This window comes from Pelmatolapia mariae, linkage group LG3_W (genome assembly GCF_036321145.2).
Source record: "Pelmatolapia mariae isolate MD_Pm_ZW linkage group LG3_W, Pm_UMD_F_2, whole genome shotgun sequence".
Taxonomy (NCBI): domain Eukaryota; kingdom Metazoa; phylum Chordata; class Actinopteri; order Cichliformes; family Cichlidae; genus Pelmatolapia; species Pelmatolapia mariae.
The window spans coordinates 27,092,758-27,113,866 of NC_086229.1; the positions used below are offsets into that span (position 1 = coordinate 27,092,758).

The 21,109-nt window shown below is 40.3% G+C and overlaps 1 protein-coding gene across 1 annotated transcript in view; it reads right to left on the reverse strand.

Moving 5' to 3' along the window:
• LOC134621491 (NACHT, LRR and PYD domains-containing protein 12-like) overlaps positions 1 to 11,897 on the reverse strand; it is a 328,927-nt gene extending 317,030 nt beyond the window's left edge. The window contains exons 1-7 of the mRNA XM_063467956.1: positions 11,881 to 11,897; positions 11,563 to 11,798; positions 10,080 to 11,443; positions 9,571 to 10,013; positions 5,281 to 5,454; positions 4,747 to 4,920; positions 2,336 to 2,512 (exon numbers count right to left, since the gene is read on the reverse strand). Of these exons, the coding sequence (XP_063324026.1) occupies positions 2,336 to 2,512; positions 4,747 to 4,920; positions 5,281 to 5,454; positions 9,571 to 10,013; positions 10,080 to 11,443; positions 11,563 to 11,798; positions 11,881 to 11,897 (2,585 nt within the window). The remainder of the gene's footprint in view (positions 1 to 2,335; positions 2,513 to 4,746; positions 4,921 to 5,280; positions 5,455 to 9,570; positions 10,014 to 10,079; positions 11,444 to 11,562; positions 11,799 to 11,880) is intronic.
• Positions 11,898 to 21,109: the final 9,212 nt, after the last annotated feature.

Below are 21,109 nucleotides of genomic sequence, written 5' to 3' on the forward strand. Positions count from 1 at the left end.
GTTTTAAAATTTTTACTGTTTTTAACTTGTATTGTGTCTTTTACCTGTATTGCTATGTATCGCTTTGATCTTTTTAGTTTCAAATAGTTGTACAGCACTTTGTTTGAAAGCGCTTTATAAATAAAGTTATTATTATTAAGTTATTATCAAACTGGATCAGATTATTGTTGATCATCAGAAATCCTCGGGCTCAGCTCCACAATGATTTCCAGTTTGTTTACTGTAAATGTAACATGTACACCAGTTCCTGAGAAACATTAGCAGCATGACAGCTGAGTGTCAGCGTCTTCTACTCATTCTTCATCATTAATCACACTTTGTTTTCATTCATGTCCTCATCACATTTACTTTTTAACACTAATACAGTTCAGTCACAGATTCAATTAAACACATGATCACGATTCTTACAGATGTGAGGAGCACACATCTGTTTACTGTTCTTTCTTTCACGGTTAAGCTTGTACACTGATCTACAGCTGACCGACACTCTGAGTCATTTCCTTTTCATAAAGTAAAAGCTCTATGAGAAAGTACATGTGCACATGTTTACCTTGTTACAAAAGCAAAAATCCCAGTATAACATTAGTTTGCTATACATGAAGCTTTTACAGCCAATCAGTCATCAATATATCAGGATGGGGACAGCAATGGCATCACAGATTTACAATCAGCTCAGAATAAAATCTATGATCTCTGTCTTTGTAACTCTGAGACTCTGTGGACAGTGTTGCTGTCAGATTGGAAGTTTCCTGCACTGCAAACATTTACTGTGTTGCACACTGATCAGTGATCAATCACTGTTTAATTAGAATCAATCACACTGATGGAGATGTGTGTTACAGTTGGATTTTGGAGATGATGTAAATATCTGAGTGAAGATGAGACTGAAATGACTTGAAGACTCAAGCTGAACTCAAACATCTTAAAAGCAGCTGCAGACACTCTGATTGTAATCTGATTACATTTCATAATGAAATGTAATCAGGTTACAGCTGAATGATTAGATTTGAAATCAAATGTAAAGTTAGGATTCATCTGATCAAAGTTCAAGCCGCTCAATGATGAGCATGGACATTATAAAAAAATTATTGATTTTGTATAAACTTTATTGAGTCTGTGATGATGACAGAGTGACCCACACTGATTCAAACTCTTCTACCCTTCTGTTTTTATTTTACTGTCAGCACTGACACGTCTTCTTATTCCTGCTCCTCTGGATTCACACAGAGCCTCTGCTCTTTATTTACCTGTTGCCATGGTGAATCGTAGTATCAATGACTCAGATTGAGCATGCTCAGAGCTGACTGATCTGATTCTGATCAACTGATCTGGAACAGGAAACTCAGAGTTTGTTATAGCTGATTCCTGGAATATACCATATTATCTAATATGAGCTGATTCTTATTATTATTATCCTTAAAAAGTAGAAGTTAAATGAGTTTCTAATAAAAAGCTTTGAAAATAAATTCTTGCGTGTTTAACTGTTGGGGTGAGCTCACACTAACAGAGGAGGAAATAATCTGAGCCAATTTCAAAGTCTGGATTATAAAACAGTTTTGTCAGCTGAACATTTTCAACTGTGTGGTTCATGGTGTCAATAAATGACAACATGAAGCTGTGATTGGGCGACACTTTGAACACATTTAGAACTCACAGAGGTAGGCTCTGTCTAAACCCTCAGAACAAAAGCTGTCCACATGTTTCTGTGAGTCCAAATACTTCTTACAGCTATTGCTTCAATCACTGCCTTCACACTGTTACAGTCAAAGCTGGAAATCATTCACAAGTAAACTTCATATTCACCAACACTCAGTGTGATGTCATCAGTAAATGTCTCAGCCTCCAGCTCACATGTAAGCATCTGACTACCTGACTAGCTAGCATTACCCAGCATGCCATGCAGCAGTGTCACTTTGTAAATGTGCAATAATTCCTGCTCCAAACTGTTTCTGTTTCACAGATTGCTGTGTGCCATGACCTTTGACCTGCTAAAGAGAGTCAGCTGTGGATTATTCATTGTTTGGCATAATACTTAGAACTGTGAGGAAGAACGGTACACAGTTAATCAGGGTCCCCTCTCTCTGAATTAGGAAAGGTCGGCAGGCTGGTCGGCACCCCATGGAAGGGCCGTGGGCCATACGTTGAGTATCACTGTTTGAAGTGTGAACATTGTTCAGCTACAGTCAATGGACTAAACCAGAGAAGAAGAAAACAGACTTTACCATGAAGATCCTCAGTGTGGATCAGTATAATATCAGCCTTATGTCTGCAGTTTGGCGTCAGCACAACTTTCACATCATATTCATCTCAGCACAACTAAAACATGGTGACTGACCTCAGAGTTTCAAGTCCACATCCTGGACTCTCCAGAAAACCACAAAGCTGCTTCACCCCTGAATCCTGCAGCTTGTGGTTGTCACTCAGGTCCAGCTCTCTCAGATGGGAGGAGTTGGACTTCAGTACTGCTACCAGATAATCACAGCTGATCTTTGACAAACCACAGTCCTTTAATCTGTATAAAGAATGAAAGATATAAATTTATTAGGGAAAGTGTGTGCTTGAAATCATTCAGTGTTTCATAATTTGTTCAGAGCTGAAGAAGGTTCAGAATGTAGAAGTTTAGAAAATGGAAACTCCAAACAGCTGCAGCCAACGGGAAGCAGCTTCAAACAAACACAACATGAGAAAAAACTCTGAATTTTTCACAGTAAAGTTCAATCCGCGCTAAAGTGAACGCCAGGACCGCCACCTATAACTCAGGTCTTGCGTATGGCGACATGCGCGCCTACAAAGCTGCTTCATATAGTGTGCGGCACCTGGTGAGGGATGCCAAACGCCGGTATCGGGCCCTCTGTGTGCATGGGTGTTGGACTTCCTCTCTGGCAGAACTCAGGTGGTGAGGATGGGTAGGTGCGTCTCCGACAGCATCACCATCAACACGGGAGCGCCACAGGGGTGTGTACTGCTCTACTCCCTCTACACTTCAGACTGTGTGGCCACTTCCAATACCAGTGTGAAGTTTGCCGATCACACAGTGGTGTTGGGCACCATCTCCAACAACGATTAGGTGGCCTACATGGATGAAGTGAAGAATCTGGCATCCTGGTGCCAGGATAACCACCTCCGGCTGAACGTTGGCAAGACCAAGGAGCTGGTGGTGGACTTCAGAAGGGGTAAGCACAGAGACTACAAGCCAATCATCATCAACAGAGCTCCAGTGGAGAGGGTACAGTCCTCCAAGTATCTTGGTGTCCACATCTCCCCAGATCGGACATGGTCTGCGCACATTCAGGTCCAGTCCAAAAAGGCTAGGCAGCGCCTGTACCACCTACGACAACTGAGGAAGTTCAGGGTCTCTCCAGGGATCCTCAGGACTTTCTATACAGGCGCTGTGGAGAGCATCCTCACACAGAACATCACATCCTGGTATGGCAACAGCTGTGTCAAGGACAAAAAAGGTCTTCAGAGATTGATCCGTACAGCAGAATGCTGCTGCAGGATTGTTCTCCCCTCCCTACAGGACATTTACACCAAGAGATGTTGGACCAGAGCAGCTCAGATACTGAAGGACCCGTTCCACTCCAGCAATAAACTGATCTGAAAACTGCTGTTCACAAACGCTGTCCATCTAATCTGACTGAGCTGGAGCTGTTTTGCAAAGAAGAATGGGCAAGGATTTCAGTCTCTAGATGTGCAAAGCTGGTAGAGACATACCCTAAAAGACTGGCAGCTGTAATTGCAGCAAAAGGTGGTTCTACAAAATATTGACTCAGGGGGCTGAATAAGTACGCACACCCCACTTTTCAGTGATTTATTTGTAAAAAATGTTTGGAATCATATATGATTTTCGTTCCACTTCTCACGTGTAAACCACTTTGTATTGGTCTTTCACGTGGAATTCCAATAAGATTGATTCATGTTTGTGGCTGTACTGTGACAAAATGTGGAAAGTTCAAGGGGGCCGACATGACAAAGAAAAAGGATCTTGAATCTTGAATCCTCTGGATTCACACAGAGCCTCTGCTCTTTATTTACCCATTGCCATGGTGAATTGTAGTATCGGGCTCCATAACTGAGACTGAGCATGCTCAGAGCTGATTGACCTGACTCTGATCAACTGATATGGAACAGAAAACTCATAGTTTGTTGAAGCTGATTCCTGGAATATACCTTATTATCTAATATGAGCTGATCCTTATTATTAGTACCTCTTTCTCCTCACAGAGCACTGCGCTCTCAGACTGTAGGCTTACTTGTGCTTTATGGGATATTAAAAAGTAGAAGTTAAATATGTTTCTGATAAAAAGCTTTGAAAATAAATGTGTGCGTGTTTAACTGTTGGAGTGAGCTCACAGTAACAGAGGAGGAAATAATCTGAGCCAATTTCAGTGTCTGGATTTTAAACAGCTGAACATTTTCAACTGTGTGTTCATGGTGTCAATAAATGACAACATGAAGCTGTGATTGGCCGATACTTTGAACACAGTTAGCACTCACAGAAGACTCTGTCTAAACCCTCAGAACAAAAGCTGTCCACATGTTTCTGTGAGTCCAAATACCACTGTTTGAAATGTGAACATTGTTCTGCTACAGTCAATGGACTAAACCAGAGAAGAAACAAAACAGACTTTACCATGAAGATCCTCAGTGTGGATCAGTATAATATCAGCCTTTTTTCAGCAGTTTAGTGTCAGCACAACTTTCACATCATATTCATCTCAGCACAACTAAAACATGGTGACTGACCTCAGAGTTTCAAGTCCACATCCTGGACTCTCCAAAAAACCACACAGCTGCTTCAGTCCCAAATCCTGCAGGTTGTTGTCACTCAGGTCCAGCTCTCTCAGATGGGAGGGGTTGGACTTCAGTGCTGTTGCCAGATAATCACAGCTGATCTTTGATAAACCACAGCGATACAATCTGTATAAAGAATGAAAGATGTACATTATTAATAATAATCTGTTCAGAGCTGAAGAAGGTTCAGAATGTAGAAGTTTAGAAAATGGATACTCCAAACAGCTGCAGCCAACAGGAAGCAGTTTCAAACAAACAAAATAAGAGAAAAAACTGAATTTAGCAGCCATATCAGCTTCTGACACCATGGGCATAGCAGATCTGAACTTCACCTTTATTAACTTTGACATTCATGTCTTTCTTTTCTCTCTCTCTCTGTTCCCACAGAAGCTCAAAGTCTCTGCAGCCTGTTTTTATCTGCGATCAAACATCAATCAAAGATCTGAAATTTGGAAAAACAACAACTGCTGCAGTCAGTGAACTCACCTCAGAGTCTCCAGTTGACAGTTTGGACTCTCCAATCCAGCACACAAAAGCTTCACTCCTGAATCCTGCAGGGTGTTTTTACTCATGTCCAGCTCTGTCAGATGGGATGGGTTGGACTTCAGAGCTGAGGCCACAACTTCACAGTGAATCTCTGAGAGTCGACACTTAATCAGTCTTTGATTAGAGAAAATGTAAAATGTGTTATTATAAAAGCAGAAAAATCTGCATTATAAACACACTGAATGTATATGAAGACAAAACCGAGTGACGCCATAATCTGATGAACATCTGCTACTCCCATCTGTTCTTCTGCTCCTCTTACTGTGTTTGACATGACACAATGATTCAGTCTCTCTCAGACCTTCAGACCTTTAATTAGAATATTCCTTTGGCTTTAATCTGCAGATGAAGGAGGGAAGATGGCGTCACATTTAGCCTTTCATAATGTCCACAGTCTATCTGATCCAGAGTCAGAGTGAAGACAGACATTTGGACTGTTTGCTGTTTTTAATCTGGCTCCAGAACATTTTCAATGGGTTCAGCTCAGTGAAGAGTTCCAGCTGGGAAAGATAATCTCTGTTTGCTACCTGCTGCAGTCAGGTATGACCGTTCATGTCCATGCGCAGGAAAAATCTGCTGACTGTTACCAAACAGAGCAGAAATCTCGTCACTGGACAATAATGATGGATAAACTCAGAGCTGCTGATATCATATCTGATTTCAGAGGAACTAAACAAAGAAATGATTAGCTCATTTTAGCTTTCTGAGCCATTACTCTACTGGTATATCATGAATTCGCAGAAAAAGATTTGTCACTGTTTCCAATGAACTTGAGTGACGGTACAAAGACAGAGAGGGAGAGAAAGGAGAGAGCAGGATGGAGACAGCAAAGAGAGCAAACATTCACTGATGATGACTGCACATTACCAAGCAAATGATATTATTGTGTTATTTTGTAGTTGAATACAATGTTTGTGTGATGATCAGTGGAAAGAAGCAGTGAGGAGGATGGAGAGAGAGAGGACAGATGGTGAAGTTAGAAAAACTAAAAGGAGTTTTCATGGATTTCAAGGATGATTTGAGGGATTTCCAGCAGGACACTTAAGCATGTCAGTGGACGTTCTAAAGAACATATTCACTGATATGAAACATGTCATTGAACAGGATTAGTATCGGTGGAAACATGGTGGAAACAGATGTGACTACATGGATGTGACACACTTCAAATCTGTTCTCCACTTTTGGATTTGGGATCCATGGAGGTGCTCTGTGCTGAGTCTGTACAATAAAGGAATGGTGTGGAAGGTTGCAGTGTACGGACGCAAACACTTACAACCTAAACCTCCCACCGTCTGATGACATGATGACCTGTCGCGAGCACTGCCAGGAATTTAGCTCGAGGATGTAAGCAGCAGCTAACAAAACATCAGTGAATTCCATCAGCAGAAAATAGGGACGGCATTTCAGCAGCAACAACTAAACACTGAACAATCAGTTTTGTGATTAATGAAAAAATGAAGTCAGACATTTCTCATTTGGAGCAGCAGCAGGAATAAGAGTGAATCCATGTGCTGTTGTGACATAAGCATTAGCTCACATATTTGACACATGTTCAGTCCAGATGTCAGCAGTGTCTTCTCACTCAGTTTGTCCCACTGTGGGCAGTAAGAGAGCACAGTTGGTTCACCTCTGAGCCCTCACTCTGAACCACAGCACTGTCACACAGGGACATCAGTACATCACACTTTAAATCACAGTAAACCAGAGTCTTCCTCAGCACCTTCATACTCACTCACCATGTTTATGTGTCTGACTTTATTTCCTCATTAATCACAGAGATGATAAACTCAGAGAGCTGAAGGAGACTTAAACTATGTCCCAATTCCTAGGCCGCATCCTTCGGAGGACCCGGCTTTCACAGTCTACGTGGGCCGGGTCCTTCGAAGACTGAGAAGGCCGGAAGTGCAAGGCTGTGAAATTACACGGTCTAGCCTTCAGATTTACGTCATCAGCTGTCTCAGTGAAGTTTAATAAACTCAGCCGTCTGCTCCTCACTTGCTAATATATAACACGACATTGGAGTAAATTCTCGACCAACTCACACTTCTGTGTAATCAGTTTTCTGTTTGGCGTTTATTTAGCTGTGTGAAAACTATAACTTTAATCTCCGCCAAACCGACTAACTCAGAATCAAATAAAACACTGAAAAAAGCCAAACAATAACATCTTTAGGTTATCTAAGTGACTTAAATATCATGTTTAACCTGAGTAACGTAAGACTGAGCGGGGTCTGAAAATGTTGTGCCAGGAGTTCAGTGTTCTCGCCGGCCCTTGAACCACCGATAATATTAAAACTAATTACCTGCCGCCATTGTTGGAAACTGAAGCTGGCTGGGCCACGGTATGAATTCTGGGATAGGTTGGGCCACAAAGGATACACCCGACCTATCCTTCAAATTCGGCGAAATGAAGGATGCATTTTTTGGCCGCATTTGGAGCACCCTTCGAATTGGGACAACCTTGGTCGCATCACTGTGACATAATTGGCCTTCAAATGTGGCCTCCGAAGGATGTGGCCTAGGTTTTGGGACACAGCTTTTGTGTGGCTCAAGCTGTGTCCCAAAAAGTAGGCTGCATCCTTCAGAGGCCGCATTTGAAAGCCGATTACGTCACAGCCAGGTGACGAAGGCTGTCCCAATTGGTCGACTCCTTCAAATGCGGCCAAAAAATGCGTCCTTCATTTCTACTAAGTTTTAATATTACTCTTATTAATCTCTCTGGGTCACAAAATAAACTTTTAACATATTTTCAGGTGAGAAAGTAGCTGTGTAAACTTCAAATATCTGCTTGGTTTATCAAGACATCGAATATTTGCAAAAGTGCTCTGACGTTTTCGGAGACATCTGTTACCCATCCACTCTCCTGAGTGTGAAAACCACCCGGGGGGTTCAATGGTCACTTGAGCCGGGGAGAGCAGCGGACTCCCGGCTTCATCGTTTTCAGACCCCCTCTGTCTTTTGCTACTCAGGTTAAACATGATATATAAGTCACTCAGATAACTAAAAATGTAATTGTTTGGCTTTTTTTTGTGTTTTATTTGTTCCGGAGTAAATCGGTTTGGCTGAGATCAACATTATTAGATTAGATTAGATTAAATAAAACTTTATTAATCCATCGGGTGGGTTCCTCCTGGATTTTTACACAGCTGAATAAACGTCAAACAGAAAACTGATTAAACAGAAGTGTGAGACAGTCAAGAATTTACGCCAGTGTCCTGTTATATTTTAGATAGCAAAAAGCTGGCGGCTGAGTCTATTAAACTCCACCGAGACTTCCATCCCTCCCTCTGCCAGTTTGCAGAAGTGTGCAAATGTGTGCCTCAGAGGGCAAACTTAGCAGTTGTAATCACAGAGTGTTTGTAAGCAGTAAAACATTAAATGAGTGAAAGTTGAATTCCAAGTTTGCAGCTCTCAGTATATTTGTGTACATGACAATATTTTTCTGTAATTCTGTGGAGAAAAGATTTTACCTGTCAAACTGTTTTACTTTGTGTTTTAAATTCACATTTTATTCCATGAGTTCTCACATTTGGCTGTAAAGTTACAGTTAAAGTATGAAAAGCTGTTATTGTAGCAAATCTATTTGTGTTTGTGGAGATTTGTGCACGTGTACCGAGATCTGTGTGTGCGGATTCACATCTGTGTGCCTGTAATCACATCTGTAAACAAATCTGTGAGTGTGCAGAGATATTATTGTTTGAAAAGTCAAAGTTTTATTCAAATTACTGAAAATATACACAAATCATCAGTTACAAGTCAGACAGCTTTTCAGTCGGCTGCCGTTTAACACACGGCCTTTACTACACTTCTGTTAAAATCCACACAGATACACTGAAAACACACATACAGAGACACACACTACAATAAGAGCCCATAGATGTTCACTAGCTGATAAATTGCCTGAAGAGGAAACAGAAACAGGGTGATGATGGAGTTGGAAAAACCATCAAAGATCAAAGAGCTCAGAGGAGAAGCTCAGACAGTGACTGCTCTGGATATTTGTCACTGTTTTTAACATGAGATTTCACTTCAATACAAAAAATGCAGGATCATGCTAAGCACACACACACACACACACACACACACACACACACACACCCTGATCAACAGAAAATACAATTTTATTTGCGAAAGTCAAACTAATGAGAGTTGTTTAGTACTGTGTATATCAGAAGAACTAAACTACTAATCTACACTAATTAATGATGTTAATGATCACATCTGGACTCACCGAGCCTTTCTGCAGTTCCTCACAGCTGGACTCAGTCTCTGGCGTCCCTGCTCTGATGTGTTGTACTTCTGCAGGTCCAACTCATCCAGAACCTCCTCTGACATCTGCAACATGAAGGCCAGAGCTGAGCAGTGGATCTCAGAGAGTTCCTTCTCTGATCTTTTCTCGGACTTCAGGAACTCTTGGATCTCCTGATGTACTGAGAGGTCGTTCATCTCCATCAGACAGTGGAAGATGTTGATGCTTCTGTCAGGAGAGATTTCATCACTGTTCATCTCTTTCAGGTTGTTGATGATTCTCTGGATGGTTTCTGGACTGTTCTCTGTCTGAACCAGCAGACCTCCTAAGAGTCTCTGGTTGGACTCCAGAGAGAGGCCATGAAGAAAGCGAACAAACAGGTCCAGGTGGCCATTTTTACTCTGGAGGGATTTCTCCATGACTCTCTTTAGACACCCATACACAGAGGATTCACCCAGAGATGATTTAATGTGGGCAATCCGATCTAGGACTGAATCAGAAACATCATAATAGTCAGAATCAGAGTCAGAATTATTACAAAAGTCTCCCAGGAAGTCCTTGAACACCTCTGTCTTCCTGTTGGTGAAACAGTGGAACATGTAGACTGCAGCCAGAAACTCCTGAATGGTCAGATGAACAAAGCAATAGACTGGTTTCTGGAAGATCACAAACTCTCTTTTGAAGATCTCTGTACAAACTCCTGAGTACACCGAGGCCTCTGTGACATCCAGACCACACTGCTCCAGGTCTTCTTGGTAGAAGATGATGTTTCCTTTCTCCAGATTTTCAAATGCCAGCTTCCCCAGCTTCAGAAGAACTTCCCTGTCAGCCTCAATCAGCTCCTGTGGACTCGTCTCATGTCCCTCATGGTACTTGTTCTTCTTCCTCTTTGTCTGAACCAGCAGGAGGTGTGAGTACATGTCAGTCAGGGTCTTGGGCAGCTCTCCTCTCTGCTGTGTAGTCAACATGTGCTCCAGAACTGAAGCAGTGATCCAGCAGAAGACTGGGATACTACACATGATGTGGAGGCTCCTGGATGTCTTCATATGGGAGATGATTCTGCTGGACAGCTCTTCATCACTGAATCTCCTCCTGAAGTACTCCTCCTTCTGGGCGTCAGTGAAGCCTCGTACTTCTGTTAGCCTGTCAACACATGTAGGAGGGATCTGATTGGCTGCTGCAGGTCGGGAAGCTATCCAGATGAGAGCCGAGGGAAGCAGATTCCCCTGGATGAGGTTTGTCAGCAGCTGGCTGACTGATGACTTCTGTGTGACATCAGACACCAGCTTCCTGTTGGTAAAATCCAATGAAAGTCTGCTTTCATCCAGGCCGTCAAAAATGAACAAAAGTTTACACACAGCGAGCTTCTCTGCTGTGACCTTCTGTAATGTTGGATGGAAAACATGGAGCAGCTCCAGAAGACTGTACTGCTCATCTCTGATCAGGTTCAGCTCCCTGAACGAAAGCAGAACCACCACACTGACATGTTGGTTCTCCAAGCCCTCTGCCCAGTCCAGAGTGAACTTCTGCACTGAGAAGGTTTTTCCAACACCAGCCACGCCGTTGGTCAGAACCACTCTGATGGGTCTCTGTTGGTCAGGTAAGGCTTTAAAGATGTCCTGGCACTTTATTGGAATGTCATGGAGGGCGTCCATCTTGAAAGCTGTCTCCAGCTGCCTCACCTCATGTTGGGTGTGAACCTCTTCACTCTGTCCCTCTGTGATGTAGAGCTCAGTGTAGATCGTGTTGAGGAGGGTTCTGCTTCCTGTTTCATCACTTCCTTCAGTCACACGTTCACATCTCCTCCTCAGACTGATCTTATGTTCATCTAAAACCTCCTGCAGACCAACATCTGCTGAAAGAAAGAAAAACAATGAGAATAAAGAGAAAGAAAACTCTTCAATGGCTGAACAACACAACAAGAAATCCAGTTTTCAGAAATGAGTCCATCAGCAGACAGATGTTCAGTCTTACTTTGTACACAGCTGCTCTGACTGGCTGTCTGCAGTCCAGCTCTGTTTCTGGATCTTTCTCCACAAAGGGGACAGGCAGAGTCTCCTGATGAAGCAGACTGGTCCCAGTATGAGGAGATGCACTGTCTGCAGAACCAGTGTCCACAGCTGGTAGAGACTGGATCCTTCACGACGTCCTGACACAAAGCACAGCAGGACAGCTGCTCCTCCTCACAAACACCACTCCTCTTCCTCCCTCTGTGAACAGCGAACACTATCAGTAAACATCATTTCCTGATAGTGAAAAACATCTAGATTTGACCAAACTGCAGATCCTCACAGTTCCTTTGATTTCATCAACACTGATGAGCTGCTTTTCCTGTTTGCCTGTCTTACTAAACACTGAGTGATGAATACAAACTCAACTGCAGAGACTTCACAATAAAACCCTTCCACCAGAGAAAGTTAAATCCCCCACTGTTTTGCAGCCACTGTGTTGCAGCTTATCTTGGGTTAGTTCACTTTGAATTGCTGTGTAGAGCCAAGGTCTCACACACAGGCTGATTTTCTCTAGTTAAACAAATATAATGAAGATGAGCAGGTTCCTCTTCTAGCATAAAACTCAGAGCAATTGACATGAATGAGCAGGAAAAGCTGACAGTTACACATCAACAATAAAAGTCAGCTGATTCCTGTCAGCAAATAATAAAACACATGTTTCAGTGACATTTTCAGTGCTTAAGAATAGACAGGGTGGCTTTTAGAAAACATTTATAATGTCCTGTATCAATATTCGGTAACATGTGCACATCAATAATTAATCAGTTCATTTTAAATAAATCAGTGAACTTTATTTCTTCACTTTTGGGTTCAGGGTTAGGTTATATTTTTCTTAAATATGTCATTAGTCATTTCTGGGTCCAAACTTTTTATCTGTTCCAAATTCAAACTAGCTCTGTGACATGACTAAGAGTTAAAAACAGCACAAAATCATTCATCTCCAATAAAATGTTCAGTGTGGCTGCTCCCACTGGTGTTCAGTCATGGGAATAACGGCGTTACAAGTAACCGCGTTACAAGTAATGGCATTACTAACGGCGTGACTTTTTCAGTAACGAGTAATCTAACTGATTACTATTTCTATCATTACAATACCGTTACCGTTACTAACAAGAAAATGCAGTGCCGTCGCATTACTATTTTTCAACAAACAGACGGTTGAAGCTGTGTTCAGCTTTCCCCATCTTATATCAGTTGCACGGAAGTAGCTGTTGTGGAATTACAGGGATTATTTTACATAACCATCATCTTATCATTGCATTAATTATCATTTCATCAAAGTGTTTATTGAAGCTGCTGGCATTATGTTATAATTTATATTATAGGGGTTATCATAATCAAATATTAACATTTTTATTACAGGTGCAGTTATAACTACTTTAAAATTATTGAGTTAAATATATATATCATAACTCATAGGCTGAGTATATAGTTACAGTAAAATAGTAGCTGAGCAAAGGCCTGAATGTATTCAGCTTCTTGTGGTATTCGAGTTTGCTTAGTTACAGGTGACGGAAGGATGTCCAGTCCATGGTGACCTCAAAGGCCTTAGATCATCACCATATTCTTAAGAGTATGCCACAAGGAGGAACTTCTGTGTTTGCATTTAATTCTTAAAATACATGAATGTTCTGTACATGCAAATTATGTGCTTGTAAACGCAAGAAGGGGCGTTACAATACCCTGATGTTATAAAAGCAATCTAGAGTGCATTTTGGAGAGAGATGTACAACTGTTTTGCAGTTTGCACCTCTCCACGCAGCGTGCATTAAAATCAATTGTTTGAACGACCTCTTCTGGACTATCATTGTTTTGCTCTCATCCTCAATTTCGAACCCGTAACACTGTCTATGTGGCATCATACGTGTTGCATCTTATTTAAATGCAGAACACCTAATTGTTATGTAAATAATTAGAAATCTTTTTTTTTAAAGGGTAAAAGGTAAATGGCTGCCAATAACTTTGTTGTCTGCAAAACTTGTGCATGTTGGATTGGATAAAAAGCTATGTGATGAATCGACAGCAATATGTACAAATAAGTGAGTTTAAATCTAAACTGATGGATATTGAATGTGGAGTACCTCAAGGATCAGTATTGGGTCCGAAAATGTTTATTATGTATATAAATGATATTTGTAAAGTATCACAGATACTAAGGTTTGTAATTTTTGCAGATGATACCAACATGCTTTGTTCAGGTGTGGAATTTCAAGAGGTTTTGGAGGTGATCGCACAGGAGTTAAAGATATTAAAGAAGTGGTTTGATAGAAACAAATTGTCCTTAAATTTAAATAAAACAAAATTGATGTTATTCGGAAACTATAAGAAAAACATTAACATTGAAATTTGTGTTGATAATGTATATCTAGAAAGGGTTAATACCATAAAATTTCTTGGTGTGATCACTGATCATAAGGCCTGTTGGAAATCACACATCACTTATGTGAGGGGAAAGTTAGCTCGGGGCATTGTTTTACTGTCTTGGGGAAAGTAAAAGTAAACAATTTCTGGAAAGGAAAACATTGCATATGTTATATTGTGCTTTACTATTACCGTACATGAGTTATTGTGTAGAGATTTGGGGAAATACATATAAAAGTAATATTCAGACTATAATCATAATGCAGAAAAGGGCTATTAGATTAATAAATCAGGAGGGGTATAGGGCTCACACAAACGCACTTTTTATTAAGACACAAACTATAAAATTCCAGGATCTGGTGAAGTTTAAAACAGGGCAAATAATATATAAGGCAAGGAAATGGATGCTCCCAATTGAAATAAGTAAACGGTTCTTAGAGAGAGAAGGGAGGTATAATTTTAGGGGTAAGTGGAATTTAAAATTACAAAGAGTAAGAACAACATTGAAAAGGATGTCTATTTTAATAGCGGGAGTTAAATTCTGGAATGAGTTAAAAGAAGAAATAAAGGTCAGTAGTGATATAAACCAGTTTAAAATAAAAGTCAAAAAAGAAATTTTAAATAAAGTATAAGAATGAAGAAAATGCATTTAACCCAAGACAGCAGTCAAAGTGATGTTTATTTTCTTCTGCAAATTAGCAAATCTAAATATAGTTTTAGTTGAATATGAGAAAATATTTTTTGTGATGTTATGGTCTAAGTTGAAGGCATTGTATACGTTTTTGTTGTTCAAATTTAGATGATGAGGATGTAAACCTGAGGGGGTAGGGCTAAATAAGTATATACTTCTGCCTACTCCTTTTCAAACAACTGCATGGAAAGATTTTATGAAATGTTAGTGAATGTATATGTTTGAAATAAAAATGAACTGAACTGAATATGATTTTAACAATTTATGTTTGCATTCAAAGTTATGAAATATGATTCAATAAACATGTTTGTGGTTGTTATAGTAAAAAATATAACCTTTTCTACTCTGATTTTATGTTCTTTGTTTTATTTTAAATCAATTGTGTTAATACAGTATGTCAAAATAAAAACATCACTGTAAATTCAGACACGTGAGGTTGTGCTGAAAAGGATGATACCAAACAAGGCAAAGTAAAGAGTTTTTAAAGGTGAAATGTAGAGGTCAAATCAAAAGAAGTTAAAATGGCCAACTATACCCTGGACCCCAGAGGGTTAAACATTTTTTTAAAGTAACACAATAGTTACCTTTCAAGTAATTAATTACTTTTAGAATCTTGTAACTCAGTTACTAACTCAGCTACTTTTTTGAAGAACTAACTAGTAACTATAATTCATTCAAGTAACTTGCCCAACACTGCTGGTGTTACAATAAAGTTTAACATCCAGGTGTGTTTTTTCAGTGCTCCTGTGTTCCCAGGTTATTTCAGAGGCTGTTACTAGTTTTTCAGCTCTTAGTCGTTTGTTTAGTTTCCAGTTTTAGATTATTGTTGGAGCCTAGATAAAGTCTGGGGAGTTTATATGATTAACATAATTTGGGTTAATGATTAAAACTGTAAAGTTATGACTCACTGGCTTAGAGTTGTATTATATTGGAAGGAATATTTACAGACTGACATATTAAGAATAATGCAACAAGTTCCTAGTTTGATTGCTTGTACTTAAAATGTATGCTTTTATTTTGATAGTCTGGCAGAGGCAGGAAGTTCGGCGAGAGGAGCCACACAGTTTTTTAACCTCTCCATCTCTCTTCATCCATTTGAACTTTAAGACTTTGACAATTGTGGATTCAGGTATCCTGAACCCATCTTTGGACATTTGTAAGTAAATATTTTAAAACTCGATCGAAGACGCCTGATGTGGATATTTTGATAAGGAAAAGAGGGACAAAGTGGAGCATCAAGCTAAGGCTTAATTCCCTGCAAACCTTCTTATTTCTACTTATTTCTACTGTTTGCATGTTCACAGCTGAAATAAAGCTGCCTCTTTGAGTTCATCCTGTTGTGTTTTGGGTCCAATCCTGCCTGCGTCACAGCGCTATAGGACAAAGTCTAATATTTTTATCTTTTTGTTTTCTTTCTAATGAGTCTAATGAGTCTTTGGCCTTTTGGTCCAGAAAAACACAAATGTATTCTATTCACTAGATTCTTTGATGAAAGTCATTGAAGCAGCTGTGATCACACAGACTGCAGATAATGCAGCTGTTTCCTGTCAGTAACAGTCCTCTTAGATTAGAGTACAGCTTTTAATGGGAAAACAAATGTCCCTGAATGTAACAGTGAGAAACAGTCTGCCTCTGTGGCTGTGATAGCTGCCGTTAGGAGCGTTCATGTGTTTGCAGTTAGACGAGGATATGTTACATCATGGAAATGTTAACGAATCCTGCAGCATCACGTGGCACAAAGAGTTTGTGTTCCTGTCATCTGCAAGCAACAGGAAGTTAATTAATGAAGGTGGGATGGAGATGTGACTGTGATGATTCATGTTCTCCTTCATCCAGCTGTTACACACATTTGGGCTCACATGACAAGCCTTTGTCTAATAAAGCAGCTGCTCTCTGAACACTTTTCTGAAGAGGAGCTGCACAAACCTTTGTTTGCTGTCTAGAGCAGCGTATCATTCTCACAGACCACAGCTGGCATGCTTGTTTCTGTTAGCTTAGCCACCAGGCTAAAGTTAAACTACCCACTGCTAGCAGCTGTTTCTATCATAGTTTAGGATCCAGATGTGTGAGGTCTAAATTTACACTTGTGATTAAAATAAATAGTTAAAAACAGCCAATTGTGTCCAAATGTGTCTTAAACCAGATAAAATGACAGTTACACCTAAGCCTGTGTGTCCTTTGAGACACTGCTCTCCTACAGAGATGCATTTTAGAAACCAGGAAACATCAAAATCAATTAAACCTAAGAGTTCATCTTACTAACTGCTCACCTCTCTGCAGCAGACACAGGCTGGACTTTAAAATTAATATGGCGATGTTCAGACGCGTCACTCTGTAAGGACACAGAGCTGGGTGGAGGTTCAGGTGGGTTCCTGTGAATAATGATGGAGCAGTGATGTGAGTGCTGAGCTGTGACATGGAGAAGAGTCATGGACAGTTAGAGATGATTATCTCACCTCTGAGCTTTGGTCTGGCTCTCATGTTCCCCACACAGAGTGCTTTTAGAGGGAGGGACTCCCTCCTCTCTGTCCTCACACTGATCCATGCTGCTGAATTCACATCAGCTCACACACACTTTCTACCTTCACCTGCAGAGGAAACACAAATCATTCATGTGCACATCAACTGAAATCCTCCTTTCCATCATGTGTGCTGTCCAAATATCAGCTGCTTCTTTCCTGCTTCCTCTCAGTGTCAGCTGAATGCAGTCAGACAGCAGTGTGAGGCAGAGGAAGCTGCCATCAGCTGCTCTACTTCTACTATCAGTCCACTAGATGGAGCCATGAAGCACACACGATACATTCACTGACATGCACTGATTCACTGTAACTGGAATCTTCAATCAGTTCAACACGTGTGAACATTTTCAAACATTTCAGCTAATCCATGATTCAAAGAGGATCAGCAGAGTTAAAAACTTCACACTAATTATTCCTGCTGCATTTGCAGAGAACTGCACACACACTGATAATGAGAAGCTTCTTCTACCAAGTAATGTTCTTGTTCTGTAAGGTCAGGAATGATGTAGATAGCCAACCAAAGCTGCTAGTAAACATCACTTTCATTATCAATTTCTCTGCATGTTATCTTTTAGATCGATTACTTCTTGGTCAAATTTTAGTTAGACGTTTCAGCAGCTGAATGCAGTGTATTCAATCTAAAATGATTCAGTTTAGTATTAAGTACAATAAGAAATCCATCACATCATCACAGCACATATTATTTTCGCACAAATTATTATCAGTGATCTGAGTTCTTATGCTTTAAAAACAGTTTGAATGCTGTGATTGCAATGGTCACTGCTGAAACTAGAAGATCAAACAGATTTCATCAAAGAAAAGCACCAGATGAAGAAATGTTGCTGCACAGATGACATTGAACTGCAGCGATTCCCTCAAAATCTCTATTAATCCATCCTACAGGTTCACTAGAGACTGACAGAAGCACTCAGAGGGAACCAGCAGGGGGCGCTCACTAAGTCCTGTTAAATATTCTCCATGAATTCTGGAGAACATTTAACTTGAATGTAATTATCCTTCATAAAACAACTGGAGTCCAGCATTTTACAGTTTGACTGTAAGCCTGTTCAGAGTCCACATGAACACTGAGTGTGACTGAACATCACAGCACAGTCACACTTCCTCTGTTAAAGAGGATCAAACAGTGGCAGATGTGTGAGGAACGTTTCATGTTGTTGGTACCGACCTGCAGCAGAGTCTGATGAAGATGCCCACACAGACTGTTAGTCTGATGTGATGTGAGGAGAAAAAATCTGCACACTCTGTTTGAAAGGCTCTGAGCTGGATGTTGGAGACTTTGATGTTGCTTTGAAGTCTTTATCCAACACCAGACGTTAGAGATGAAGCGAGTCTTCGAATGTTCTCCACAGAAACACGCTAACAAACAAAGAGCAGCTGCTCTGTGATGCAGAGGAAACCTCAGAGACTGGAAGTTGCACTTAGCTTCTTTCATGAATTTCTTCACTCTGCAGCTCTCTGCTGTCTGGACCAGGTCTGTGTAGAAACAGAAAAAATCCTCTGGTTCTTCTCCGTCATCAATCCTCTGTGTCTGCAGGCTGTCCTCACATTAAACACTTCACACCGTCAAAAAATCTGAAGCTCGCAGGTCAAAGAATAGCTGCCACACCTTAATAAGACTTTACTTTGATCAATCATTAACCTGCAGCAAATGTTCATTCCTCAGGCTGTGTCTCTGTTTACAGTCTACTAGATCCAGTCAGGGCAGCAGCAGCCAGTCCCATCATCCAGAAGGAGTCATGCGACCTCAGCAGCCACTCTCAAGGTGTGTTCCAAAAGTGCCTCCTATCCTATCTCCTTTCCCTAACATCCTTTCCTTGATGTAAACATCAGGAAGGACAAGGAAAGGTGGGCAGGAGAAGTGATAAGAAGACTTGGTAAAACAGAAAATATTGGACTGAGAATCCAAACAGCTTCACACTAGTCTCTCCTTAACGACGTGATGCAGAATATCCTCCATGTTGAAACTACAATGTGTAGAAGATGGACTATAAAATGTGCATCTTAATTCAGCACGTTCTGACCCTGCTCATTTCTGCAGGTCATTTAAAGGAAAACAGCCTGGTTTGAGTTTTAAAGAAAAAGGAACATTTAGGGTCAGGTTTACTGACGTCTGCAGCAGCACAAAGACATCTTTAGATGGTAAAAATCTGCTGGATTTACTGATGAGGCTCAGAGTCTGTTTGTGACTGAACACTGTGGACAGGAGGATTTTTGTGGCCTTATGTGTTTGTAAGAGTTTCACTTTCAAGAAGAGAAGATTTAAATGTGTCACACAAATGTGAAATACAAAGTCTGTGACACACAATTTACTGCAAACTGCCTCAGATTCTGGACGGTCTTCTTGGCTTTGCTGTGATGTAATCGACTTTCAGAGGAAGCAGAGCATCAATTTAAACACAGAAGCTAGCAGAAAGTTAAGATGAAGATGAACCATGTTGTGAGTGAAGGACAAAGCTGAAACATACAGATGTGTACCGATGTGCAGAGCTTTGGACATAAACACAGTTGGAAAACTAAGCAGCAGTCATGTTTGGAGGCTCAATGAAGTCCTCCCAGCTAACAGTAGAAAAGTCTGATTTTTACTGTGAAAACCACAAACATGTTTAATGAATCATTTTTAGAAACTGTTCATGTCCAAAATCTTTCAAAACACCAAATCAAATACTTTAAAGTGTTTCCACTGCAATCAGGTACATATACAATAAGATAGCACGCAAATGATTTGCGCCATTAAAAAAAATAGTTCCTGTCCACCAGCAGACATTAAGACACATCACAGGCCTGACAACAGGAAGTGTATCACTCCTAAAAACTACACACTTAAAAAGCTGAACAGAGTCCAGAGTGTGGAGAACCAATGAGAGCAAATCCAGAGAGAAGTGAGAGCAGAGCAGCCAGTCAGACATGTTCAGGGCTGAGGAGGCGGAGCTGCAGACTGAAGTGCAGAGTGAACTCTACATGAGAGACTGCAGATGATAAACTTTGAAAATAATTCATTGATGAACGTGTGTTTATGTGAGGTCAGATTATAAATGTCCTCAGTGAGCTGCTTTTATTATCGCAACATTATTACATGTTAACCACAATTCATTTGAAACTTTCACAGTGTTCTTCTGGAATCATTCACATCCATGTGTTAGCTGTTGTACTGTTGTACTATTTCTAATGTGCATTTAACTGTATGATCTCTAATCAATGATCCAGTTCACTGATTTAACTCATCAAAGCCCCCAAAATGGACTTTAAATACTCGATTTGTGACATTTAAAGTAAAATGTGAATAAATGAACAACAGATTTTCTTCAAGAAATGATTTCTCTGTCATTACTGCTGCTGCTGCATACATACAAATATCAAATTTGACATTTTGTCAAAGTACAGACATGATGAAAAATGTGCATTTCATTGTTTTCCATGTCCTAATAAACATATACATATAAACATATATACAGTCAGATGTAATGCTTGTAATTGTTCTGTAGTGATTCAATGATATTTCAAAATCCGATGAGCAGAGATGGGCAGTAACACGTAATCCGATTACTTTTTTCAAGTAACGAGCAAAGTAAGGGATTACTATTGCAAAAAAGGTAATTAGATTACTGTTACTTTACCGTAAGCACACTGCGTTACTGCGTTACTAAAACCGTGATTTTTTTTGTGAGAGTGTCTCATGACAATGATGTAAGCGAGTGCGACGTTCGTGGCAACAGCTGTGTGGAGATCAACAATAGATAATATATCGAGTGTGGGAGAGAGTATGACCATGCAGCGTTTAAAGCGTGGAAGTACTGACCTTACTTTGAGTTTGATTCCATAAAAAGTGACAAAAACATTAGCGTCCGTTGCTCACTGCGTGGGAAGAAAACTTCTTTTTACAGCGAAAAAAACCCCTAAACATCCGAGCAAGCACCGAC